Genomic DNA, 11,822 nt, shown 5'->3' with positions numbered 1-11,822 from the left:
CTAATGGTCAGGCAGAATCATCCAACAAGATCATCATCAACAATCTGAAGAAGAAGCTTGGATCCAAAAAAGGGAAATGGGCAGAAGAACTACCTTATGTGCTTTGGGCTGATAGGACAACCCCCAAGAATGCTACAGGCCAGACTCCATTCTCTTTGGTATTTGGGGCAGAATCAGTGATCCCTACAGAAATGGTGGTTCCAATTGCTAGAACAAGTATCCGTGATCCTGAGGAAAATGATGAGAACTTGATTCAAGACCTGGATACTATTGAAGAAATCAGGGATCTGGCTAGGATAAGGATGGCCAGTTATCAACAAAGAATGGCTGGTGCTTACAATAAAAATGTCAGGATCAGGAAGTTTCAAATTGGTGATATGGTGTTAAGGAAAGCATTTCAAAATACCACCAATCCTGCTGATGGAAAATTGGCACCAAAATGGGAAGGACCTTACTTGATTGAAGCTAAGGCAGGAAAGGGGGCATATCGATTGCTGACCATGGAAGGTGATTTGCTACCTAGAGCCTAGAATGCTGTCCATTTGAAGAAATATTTCATGTGAGTAGGATCCTCACAGAACAGATGATCCTCACATCATGAGTATCCTGGAAGGATCCTCAAAGCACCGATGATCCTTACTTTGGTAACATTCTAATCTCAAAATTATTTCATTCTCTTATTTTCTCATATAAGGATAAGGATCATGTGTCCTGTATCCACTTCTCACGTGAATCTGAGTTTTGAAAGTTCAGGTATCCTTAGCAAAATGTTGGTTATCCACAGAAGCAATCAGTTCCTTGGGTTTGACCCTAGTTATTTGGGCTTGACCCCAGTTCCGCCTGTAGCGCATGATGATCCTGGTATAGTTCATGGCAGTGGGACCAGTACTCGCTTTAGGGGCTGATAATTCCATTGTGCTGGCTATACCTAGGATCCTACGTATAATGGTAGACGTACCATACATCCGTTCCTAAGGTTTCTAACGTTTTCACGTTAGCTAAGGTTTTGGCATTTTCATGCCACTAAGTTTGGATAGTCGCCAGTTAGGGCCATACTCCAGTTTACACACGATCCTTGGGCTTGTCCCCAGTTGCTAACTTTTATCTTATATTGGCTTAGTCCCAAGTTATGTTCTATTTCAGGTCTTTGAAGTTAAACAACCAAGGATCCTTGATCCTAACTTCTCTCTAAGGTTTGTCTTATAGTTATCTTGGTTATGGTATTAAAGGTTAGGATCCTAACTTTGATCCTCAGGTATGATCCTTAATTATTTTAATTTTGTTCATTGTTTATTTGAATAACCCTTGTGTTTTGACAACTAAACTTGTGATCCTTAGAATACACTACTTTTTGGGATTTTTCAACTATAGGATATTTGATCCTGGATCATATCCTAAATATTTTCAACCTAACTTATTCAAGATTTCTTATTTAGACAAGTGTATATCAAAGCAATTGAAAATTAAAAAGATAAACAAGGATAACAACACCGGATAAACCACAAAAGATTAAAGTTATTTTATTAACAAAATTTAAACCACCAAAAGTTGTCAAGATTGCCAACCCACGTTTCTACCAGCAAAATGTGGCCCGTCCACATGGGTTGGCAACGGGTGTCTATTGTTTGTGCGGTCTTAGCATGCAGGTAATAAAAGGCGGCAGGATCACAATGGCTTCATCCCCCAAATAGAGGATCCCTCCACCATTTGTAATCCTACCTATTGTCTGAAGGATCCTGGATCCTTAATCCTAAAACTATTGTTTAAGTACAGACCATAATTGTTTTTGAAACATCACAACCACAAAAAGAACTACCATCAAATCCAAAAAAATTGGGCTCCGGCTATGTCTAGAAGTGTCCATCATTGCCCAATCACGCAGCCTACACCTTCGCTGCCCCTTCATCCTCTCCAGCTCCAGCATCCTTCACTTGGTCCTTGCCACTGCCTCCGGCCTCAAGCGCCAAAATCTCCTCAGGCTCCTCATCATCCTCCAGGTCAGCTAGCCTTGCCTTCCAGCCTTCAACATCCCAGCTGCTTCTGTCGAAGTCAGGATCCTGGGCTTCCTGGGCCATCTACAGTCTTGTCTTGTACATTGTGATAGCAGCAGAGACCTTTGCACCTACCACGATTTCATGCTTCTCGTAGTCGATGTCAATCAGGAGTTTGGCTGTTTCGGTCCTGGCAGCTTGGAGGGTCTTTTCAAGATCAGCGATCTTGTGATCCTTGAGTATTGAGATTTGTTGGAGGTCAGCAATCCTCTTATCCAGCTCTTCGACGCTCCCCATGTAATCCTCAATCTCAGCAAATTTCTGCAAAGAAGATAAAGCAGTTCCAGGTCAAGTGATCCTCAAATGAACAGGATATATAAGCAGGATATGTAAGCAGAATCAGTGATCCTTACCTCATTGAAGTATTCGAGGAACTGGTGGCAGATCAGGGGCAGGCCTTGTAGGTCCTCAACATCAGAGCTCTTTCTCTTTTTGCCACCCCTTCCTTTGATGGGTGCCTTGGGGATGGAGACGCTCGGGCTTGCAATGGCCTTCTTCTTCTTGGATTTGACAGTGTCAAGATCAGCCATACCGAACTTGGAGGCAGCTTTGGAGGATTTTCCGGCACCTACACATTCAAAACAAGATGAGTATCCTTATCTTATTTCTGTGTAACTATTTATTTAAATTCTTAATCATACAAAAAACAGGATACTTACTTGACATACTAACTGAGCCTGAGGATATCTCTTGTGAATCCTGGGTATTGGTGTTGAATGTTCTTGTTGCAGGATCAAGCCTTCTAAAAGCAGCAAGTCTCTCTTTGGTAGCAGGTGATGGTATGAGATGTGAAACAGTGATAGCTGTGCATCAGAAACAAAAAAGTTGTTAGTGATCCTTATGCAAAAACAAGATTATCTGATGATCCTTCTCAGGATCCTCTATCCTACCCTGGGTGGTCCACCTCCTGGGTAGATCCTTCCCATTTGGGATGGAATCTCTTCTGGCAAAGAAAAAGCGACGCTTCCAGTTCGTGTCATTTTTGGTAGCTTTGAAAATGGGGTGCTCTTCACCAGCTTTTCGTTTGAACAAGTATCGGTGGGATCCAAAAGTAGTGAGATCATACATCTCAGCCAGTTCTGACATTCCAAGATCAATCCCTTCCTGCTCGATGATCCTTTCAAGGGTGCATAAAACCCTCCAGATCATCAGCATAGCTTGGATATAGGAGATGCCGGTGAGAGAGAAGAAAGCTTGGGTGAATTGAGGGAAAGGATACGAGTATCCTATCATAAAAGGAGTGACAGGGAAAGCTACCCAAGTCTCAGAGATGTAGTCACTCAGAGCAGTAGGATCGAAAGGTTTGAAGAAGGTGTTCGCCGGAAAGAAGTGCCGGATTTTATCAATTTGAGGGTCAGTAAAGCAACACCTCTCATTGGGAGAATCCTTGATGATCCCTTGACCCTTCAGAGGGTTGTTCTTCTTGAGATCCTTGGCAGGAGATTTTCGGAGCATCATTCTTGACGATAGAAAAGAGAGAAAAACAGAGTAAGAGAAGGAAAAAGAAGAAGGAAAGAGGAATACCTGATTGATCTTCCAATACGAATATAAAGGGAGTTCTATTGAATTTAAATGCTAATCAATCCCTATCTCTATCTCTTATTTATAATCATGATCTTGTAGGCATGTCACTTCGGTGACGTCAAAAGGGTAACGGCTAGTTCGATATTAACGGCTATATATCCGTTAGTTAGTTGCGGATAAGATCAAAAAAATATAACTCGTTTATGTTACATAATTACTCCTTATATTTTGGGGGCAATTGTTAGGGCAGGATTTTTTAATGACCTATGGTCCTCACTTATTATCCTATTAGTGATCCTTACTTCTGTGACAGATAGTGATCCTCAGAAGTGCTTCAGGATCAGGATCATGGATCACTCTAAGGATCCTTATACTAACGATTGTTTACTTTAAATTTCGTATTGTTTTGCAGGAGTAACAAGTTGGACTTGGTCTTGGCAACGTTACTAAGGAATATTCCACGGTTATTTCGCACGTGTTTGACTGAAAATGGACGTTGTGGAGAACGTGGGAGCATGGCACGAATTGCGGACAGTTTGTTAGGCTAGTTAACTTCTATTTTAAAAGGGGTAGCGAGCTAGCTTTAGAAACACTTGGCTAATTTTGGCTACACACACTCGTACAACTGCACTCTTGAGCATACGGAAAAACACTTAGCAATTTTTACACATTTCTACACGATACACCATAGTGGTCCTTGTACCTAGCTCGCTATTATCCGAAGTTGTAAACAATTATTGGTTAATTGGAAGTTGGTGATCGGTAGTTTCCATCACCCGAGGTTTTTTATGCCGGAGATCATTCATTAATCAAGGGCTTTTTCCTCGTATAAATCTTAGTGTCTCTTGTGCAATTTACTTCTAAGTGATCCTCATTGTTGTTCACCAATTCAAGCATCATACCCCGTAACAAAGAGTTTGGTTGCATTATCTTCGTCTGATTTTTGACCAAAACATTTTGGATTATAATACTTGGTGTTTTGATGTGTCATATTATTTTAAGTCCTAAAATAACATAACTATTACACAAAGTATACAAATAATCACACACATGTGTCTTCTAAATATATATGTATATTCTAAATATATATTTAGCTACTTTTATTTTATAAAAACCAACCTCCAATATTTGTATTTTCGTGACCAAAATTTATGGCAAAGTTTATGTAACAATTTATGGTTTAAAACACACTTTGTAAATATTCATTTAAAAATATTTTTCTAAGTGTTTATATTTTTAGAAAATTTTGCCATAGTTTCCCCTAAAAATGGAGGTTTCCATGCTTTCAAGCATATCATTTTCTTTTGTAAAAATCATCACAATCAATTTGCAATCAACTCTAAACAACCTACTCTTACCAATTTCGCCAATATCATACTTAAACTACCACTTCATGAACTTGAAGGTTTATGAAAATTTGTAGTAACTTAGTAGTGTGTTTAGTAAGTATAGTTACCCTTTAAAGTGTGGTTGTTTATTTAAAAACTTCATTCTTGAAGGATTTAGGTGTTTACAACTTGTAATCATGTTTTACAAAAATGTTTCTTTGTGAATTTTTCTTGTTACACAAGTGTCTCTACACTTGTTTAACCACCAAAAATAGTGTTTGTTCATGTAAGAACCAAGTTTAACAAAACTTATATTTTAACTTGGTTTCTTTAGAATAATCCATGAAATATTTAGATCTACAAGATTAACAGTATACTTTGGTCATTACTTCACAAGAAAACTTTATGTTTCTTTCAAGTTCATGCTTTATGTATGGATGATCCATCATCCTACAACAACTTCTATTCTCACATCTTGCTAGATTATGTTTTCAATCATGATCTAGCAAGATCATATGATGATCAACATCATTTCTACAAACAATCAATGATCAACAAGCATAACAACTCATATTCATCAAGATTACTTCACATTTTAAGCTTATGTTCATATTTACTTCTCAAGATATTTAGTGTTCTTCAAGATTAGTTACTTGTAACATCTTTTAACCTACTAAAATAGAAGTAAAATGGAGTGGACAAGGATCTTACCACTAGCTCAAGGCTAGGGATGAATCAAGTGAAGAAAATGAGTGGATAAAAGCAAGCAAAAGAGGTCCTTCAAGATCCAAGGCCACCAAGCTTCCTTATACACCTTCTAGCACCTTTGTATGTATGGGAAATGGATGAAGGAAGTTGGATGATGATGGTGGCGGTTGTGGTGGCTCCCAGCCGAGAACACAAGGAGAGGGAGAGAGAGTTTTGGTGTGTGAAGTGTGTGTGAGAATGTGAGCTCTTGTTCCTTCATACCATACTTATAACCATTTTAATCCTCTAACCCTTGTGTAATATGCTCATAAACAAGAGACAAGATCTATTAAACAAATGAAATAAAATCCGCTTGGTGGGGCCATGTATGGGCCGTGAGATAGGTGGGGGGTCTAGCTTAGGTTTCAACCATTTAGTTACCATATAGTTACCATTCAAGTGTTAGTTACATGTGTTAGTTACTAGATATTTTGTATGGGGTGTTACGATGTTCGGGGACCATAACTAGCTTGGAAATGTTAAAACAATGCTTCTAGTGTAAATTTTGATGTTTCGGGTAGTGTTCGGTTGTTCGGTTAGATACTGGTTCGTTAAAGTGCTAAACTATACAGTTTAGTGTTCTTTATGTACCCTTTTGTGACACTTTTGGTTCCCGACACTTAGGAAAGCATTCAGGACCATTTAGCCATGTTTCTGCATAACATTAGTGTGTTTAATTGCTGATTTATGACGAATTTTGCTGAATTCAGCACTTTATGTGGGTTTTGGGCACTTTCCGGCACTTAAACTATCACTAAGAAGACAGTTTTGGGGTCCTTACTTCCCTACACTCTATACTAGTGTAGTACTTAGTCTCTGGCCCATACTGGGTCTCAAAACACTGTCTGTCTATGTACTAAACTCCGTCAGCATATTCCCGATTTATCAAATAATTGTGCTAATTGTACTTAATGCATCATTTGAGGCAATATAGCTTTCATGCAATATTCGTATGACATTTGATAATGTACGATGCACATGTTTGTGTATGGCAGTAATCAGAATGCAGTTATTTGTAATTTCAGCACAGTCATTAAGCACTAATCAAGATTAATTAATTGTACGGATACCTGGATTTTTGACAGTTGTCACATTCTCCCCCTGTTAAGAAAATTTCGTCCCGAAATTTTGAGCTTTACTACTAGCTGCAGGGGTGTTAGGGAATAAGTGCGGGTATTTAGCTTTCATGCGGTCCTCACGCTCCAAAGTGAACTCTGGGCCGTGACGTGCGTTCCATCGAACCTTAACAAGTTTAACACTAATCCTTCGAGTTTTGTTAACTTTCCAATCCGTAACCTCAACGGGTTCTTCAGTGAACTGGAGTGTGTCGTCGATGTGAACTTCATCGGCAGGAATAATCACCATTTCCTGTGTTTGACTTTTCGTCAGGTTGGATACATGGAATGTATCATGAACACCATTAAATTCCGCAGGTAGTTCCGACTTGTAAGCCACAAGACCAATCCTTTCCAGGATTTTGAACGGTCCAATATATCGTGGGTTTAACTTTCCACGCTTCCCAAAGCGTGCCACACCTTTCCAAGGTGAGACTTTCAACAGAACCATATCTCCCACTTCGAATTCCAAAGGTTTCCTTCTTTGGTCCGCATAGCTCTTTTGTCGATCACGAGCCGCCTTAATGCGCCCTCAGATCTGTATGATCTTATCTGTCGTTTCTTGAAAGAACTCGGGACCAACTAGCTGTCTATCGCCCGCATCTACCCAGCATAACGGCGATCGACACTTGCGCCCGTAAAGAGCTTCAAACAGTGCAGCTTGAATGCTTGTATGGTAGCTGTTGTTATAGGAGAACTCAACCAAAGGTAGATGAGTGTCCCAACTGCCACCCAAGTCCATTACATAAGCTCGTAACATGTCTTCAAGCGTCTGTATTGTTCTCTCGCTCTGACCATCCGTCTGCGGATGAAAGGCAGTACTCAAATTCAGCTGAGAACCAAACGCTTCCTGGAAAGATTTCCAAATCCTTGACACAAATCTTCCGTCTCTGTCAAAAATAATCGAGATAGGCACTCCATGACGTGCTACTATCTCCCTTAGGTACAGCTCAGCTAGCTTACCAGTGTTATCCTTTTCCTTAATTAGCAGAAGGTGCGTAGATTTTTTCAGACGGTCTACGATTACCTAAATCGTGTCATGACCTCTGGGTGTCTTTGGTAACTTTGTTATAAAATCCATTGAGATCTGCTCCCACTTCCATATGGGTATTTCAGGTTGCTGCAGAAGACCTAAAGGCTTCTGATATTCGGCCTAGGCTTCTGATATTCGGCCTTTACTTTGGAACAGGTTAAGCACTTTCCAACATAAGTTGCAACATCACCTTTCAATCTTGGCCACCAGTAGAAATCCTTCAAATCTTGGTACATCTTGTCCGATCCTGGGTGGATCGAGTACCGCGATGTATGAGCTTCATCAAAAATAACGTCTCTAAGACCACCAAAGAGGGGAACCCAAATTCGTCCCATAAAACACAAAGTTCCTTCCCCATTGGGTACCAACTGGTTCTCCATCCCATGGAGATATTCATCCTTAAGATTCTCCTTCTTAAGAGCTTCTCTCTGCGCAGCACAAATGCGCAACGAGAGGTTTGTCCGTATAATCATCTCCAAAGCCCTAACCCTTATGGGCTTAATCCTCTCTTTTCGACTCAAGGCGTCTGCCACCACATTCGCATTTCCTGGGTGATACTTGATTTCGCAATCATAATCGTTTAACAACTCAACCCATCGTTGCTGTCTCATATTAAGCTCTTTCTGATCGAATATATGCTGTAGGCTCTTGTGATCTGTAAAGATCGTGCATCGGGTGCCATACAAATAATGTCGCCAAATCTTTAATGCAAACACCACTGCGCCTATTCCAAATCATGTGTGGTGTAATTCTTCTCATGAACCTTTAGCTTTCGCGAAGCATAAGAGATAACCTTCTGTCGCTGCATCAGCACACAACCCAATCCCTGACGCGAGGCGTCACAGTACACCACGAAGTCATCGGTGCCTTTGGGTAGGGATAAAATAGGTGCATCGCAAAGCTTCTTCTTAAGCAGCTGAAAAACTTCCTCTTGTTTATCTCCCCATTCGTACTTCTTATCCTTTTGAGTAAGGGAGGTCAACGGTTGAGCGATTTTCGAAAAATCCTCAATGAATCTGCGATAATACCCAGCTAAACCTAGAAACTGACGGATCTCGGATGGCGTCTTTGGAGTTTCCCAATTCTTGATCGCCACGATCTTGGTAGGATCCACATGAATTCCATCTTCGTTTACCACGTGACCAAGGAATTATACCTCACGCAACCAGAACTCTCACTTCGAGAACTTATCGAACAATTTCTCCTTCTTGAGCAGCTCTAAGATGGCTCTAAGGTGTTGCTCATGCTCTTCCTTTGTCCTTGAATAAATCAAAATATCGTCGATAAACACAATCACGAATTTATCGAGATATGGCTTGCAAACTCTATTCATCAAATCCATAAATACTGTCGGCGCGTTTGACAACCCAAATGGCATTACTAGAAACTCATAGTGTCCATAACGAGTTCTGAAGGAAGTCTTCGGTATACTCTCTTCTTGAATTCGCAGCTGGTGATAACCTGATCGAAGATCGATCTTGGAGTAATAACTCGAACCTTGGAGTTGATCGAAGAGATCATCAATTCTCGGCAAAGGATACCGATTCTTGATGATTAACTTGTTTAGCTCGTGGTAGTCAATGCACATACGAAAACTACCATCCTTCTTCTTGAAAAATAGTACTGGAGCTCCCCAAGGCGAGAAGCTTGGTCTGATAAATCCCTTGTCCAAAAGCTCTTGAAGTTGCGTCGACAATTCTTGCATCTCGAAAGGCGCCAGTCGATAAGGTGCCTTGGCTACAGGCGCGGCGCCTGGAACCAAGTCAATATGAAATTCGACTTGTCGTTGAGGCGGCAATCCTGGCAAGTCTTCGGGGAAGACTTCAGGATATTCCCTTACAACTGGGATATCTTCCAGCTTCGGCTCATCGGCTTCCTTGTCCACAACGTTCGCCAAGAAGGCAACACATCCTTTCTGCAAACATCTTCGGGCCTTCAAACAACTAATCATCCTTAGAGGCGTATCATGCTTCTCTCCATGCACTACAATCGTCTCTCCATTCGCCATCGGGACGCGAATGATCTTCTCATGGCATACGATCTCAGCTCGGTTACTCGACAACCAATCCATTCCAACTACCATGTCAAAGCTTCCCAACTCTACTGGCAGAAGGTCAAGCGTAAACTCATGCTCTCCAAGCTCTATTACACAGCCTCTAATTACTTCATTTGCTTCTACTAGCTTTCCATTAGCTAGTTCTATCGAGTACGGAATATCTAGCTTACTAGCTACTAACCCAAGTATATTCTTAAATTCTAGGGATACAAAGCTATAATCGGCGCCAGTATCAAATAGTACAGATGGAACGTACCCGTAACTACGTTCGGATATTGGCGAGCTTCCCTAGCCCCAATGTTGAAAACTCTTCCTTGGGCTTGGTTGTTCTTTGGGAAATCTCTCTTGAAATGCCCAATATCTCCGCAACTAAAGCATCCTTGCTTGTTTCCAGTACTACCCTGATTGTTGTTGCGGTTTCCATTTCCAGCTTGGTTTCCAGTACCACCACGATTACCATTACCGCCATTTCCTCCTTGATTGCGGTTTCCGTAACCGTTTCCACCACGGTTTCCGTTCCCAATACTATTTCCTCCCTGACCACCATTTCCATGACCAGTACCGGCCCAGCATGACTCCTTCGAATGACCATTCTTCCCACAAGATTCACACTTCCTATACCTACATGGGCCGGTATGATGGAGCTGGCACACATCACACTTAGGCAAGGTGCCCATGTATCCTTTCCCCTTGTTCTCTGAATTTGCAACACCAGTCTTGACCTCAGCTGGTGGGTTCGCATCCCTTTTCTTGTTACCGGAGACGTTTCCTTGAGTACCCTTCTTGAAGTTGGAGAACTTCCGCTTGTTCTCTCCAGATGACTCGACATGAGTCTCCTTTTTCTTTCCATCAGAGATCGAGAACTTGTTCAACCTAATCACTTCTTCAGTCAATGCCACACTTAGATCAATGGCCTCAGTGATTGTTGGAGGCTTTGATGTCGTCACCATGCTCATGATTTGGGGTGCCAATCCCCAAATAAAACGCTTGATTCGCTTGAACTCCGGATCAACCATGTAAGGAACGACGCGAGATAAGTCATGAAATCTCTGCACATACTCGGCAATCTTTGGACCATCCATCTTAAGATTCCAAAACTCGGTTTCCAACTTCTGAATCTCAGCCCTTGAACAGTACTTCTTGCGCATCAGTTCCTTCATCTCATCCCAAGTCATAGCATACGCAGCTTCCTCTCCCAGAGTCTGAACTTGGAGGTTCCACCATGATAGAGCTCCGTCTAGGAAAAGTCCAGAAATATAGGTGACCTGGTGCTCCGGCGCACACTTGCTCATTCTCAGCACAAAATCGGTTTTCTTAGCCCATCTAACGAAAGCTACAGCACCTCCAGTGCCGTCAAATTCAGAGGCTTGCTGTCAAGGAACTGCTTGTAAGTGCAGCCTGCACAAGCAACATCATTCACAGAAAGCATTAGCAAACGCACATGGAATGTCCAAACGTAACGTAATGTGTCTTAAGTGACTTAAACATTAACGTGAGGCGGGTTATTTCCTGAGGTACCTCCGCTGTGTTCAGAGCGCAAGGACTCATGTTGTGCGATTGCTTGTGAAATCCGTTCTTGCAGTTCAGCCTCTGTTGTGGGCAACTGATTGTTTCTTCGAGGAGGCATCTTCTAAAAGAAGATTGTATAGGTCAGGTTTTATGTATATAATAAGTAGTATGTGTATAATAGTGTTTGTCATAACAAGTAAGCATATAATCATCACAATCGTGGCATAAACAAGTAGTTTAACATCGTATTTAATGAGAACATTACGATTGAGCTTCCATTAATCATCGACCACGAATACAGTTACATGTTCTACAAATGTATCTTATCACATCAAAAGGGACTACAGGTTCACACTACCCTTGTCCCAAATGTCTATCAGTCTACAACAGTCATATAATTAAAAAGTGGTCTCCAAAAGGCTTTGCAAGCTAGGCTCAATAGCGGTGCTCTCATCAAAA

General features: G+C 41.3%; 1 protein-coding gene across 1 annotated transcript; it reads right to left on the bottom strand.

The window, feature by feature from the left end:
• Positions 1–2,075: 2,075 nt before the first annotated feature.
• On the bottom strand, positions 2,076–10,804 carry LOC110906589 (protein no-on-transient A-like). Its single transcript, XM_022151698.1, has 3 exons — positions 10,111–10,804; positions 2,405–2,619; positions 2,076–2,312 (listed from the first exon to the last, which is right to left on the bottom strand). The coding sequence occupies exons 1-3, from the start codon at positions 10,802–10,804 to the stop codon at positions 2,076–2,078; spliced, it is 1,146 nt and encodes a 381-aa protein (XP_022007390.1).
• Positions 10,805–11,822: the final 1,018 nt, after the last annotated feature.

The sequence above is a fragment of the Helianthus annuus genome, chromosome 4, assembly GCF_002127325.2.
Source record: "Helianthus annuus cultivar XRQ/B chromosome 4, HanXRQr2.0-SUNRISE, whole genome shotgun sequence".
NCBI classification, from domain to species: Eukaryota; Viridiplantae; Streptophyta; class Magnoliopsida; order Asterales; family Asteraceae; genus Helianthus; species Helianthus annuus.
Note: the sequence above shows the minus strand (reverse complement) of the source record. Positions and strands in the feature narration are given on the sequence as shown.

Bases quoted from the DNA above. Each gene is read 5' to 3' on its own strand.
- LOC110906589 (XM_022151698.1), bottom strand. From the start codon at position 10,804: ATGGTGACGACATCAAAGCCTCCAACAATCACTGAGGCCATTGATCTA. The intron at 2,620-10,110 runs GTACGTTCCATC...TTGAATGTGTAG, and splicing joins ATATCCGAACGTAGTTACGG to GTGCCGGAAAATCCTCCAAA. The intron at 2,313-2,404 runs GTAAGGATCACT...TCTTCTTTGCAG, and splicing joins TCCTCGAATACTTCAATGAG to AAATTTGCTGAGATTGAGGA.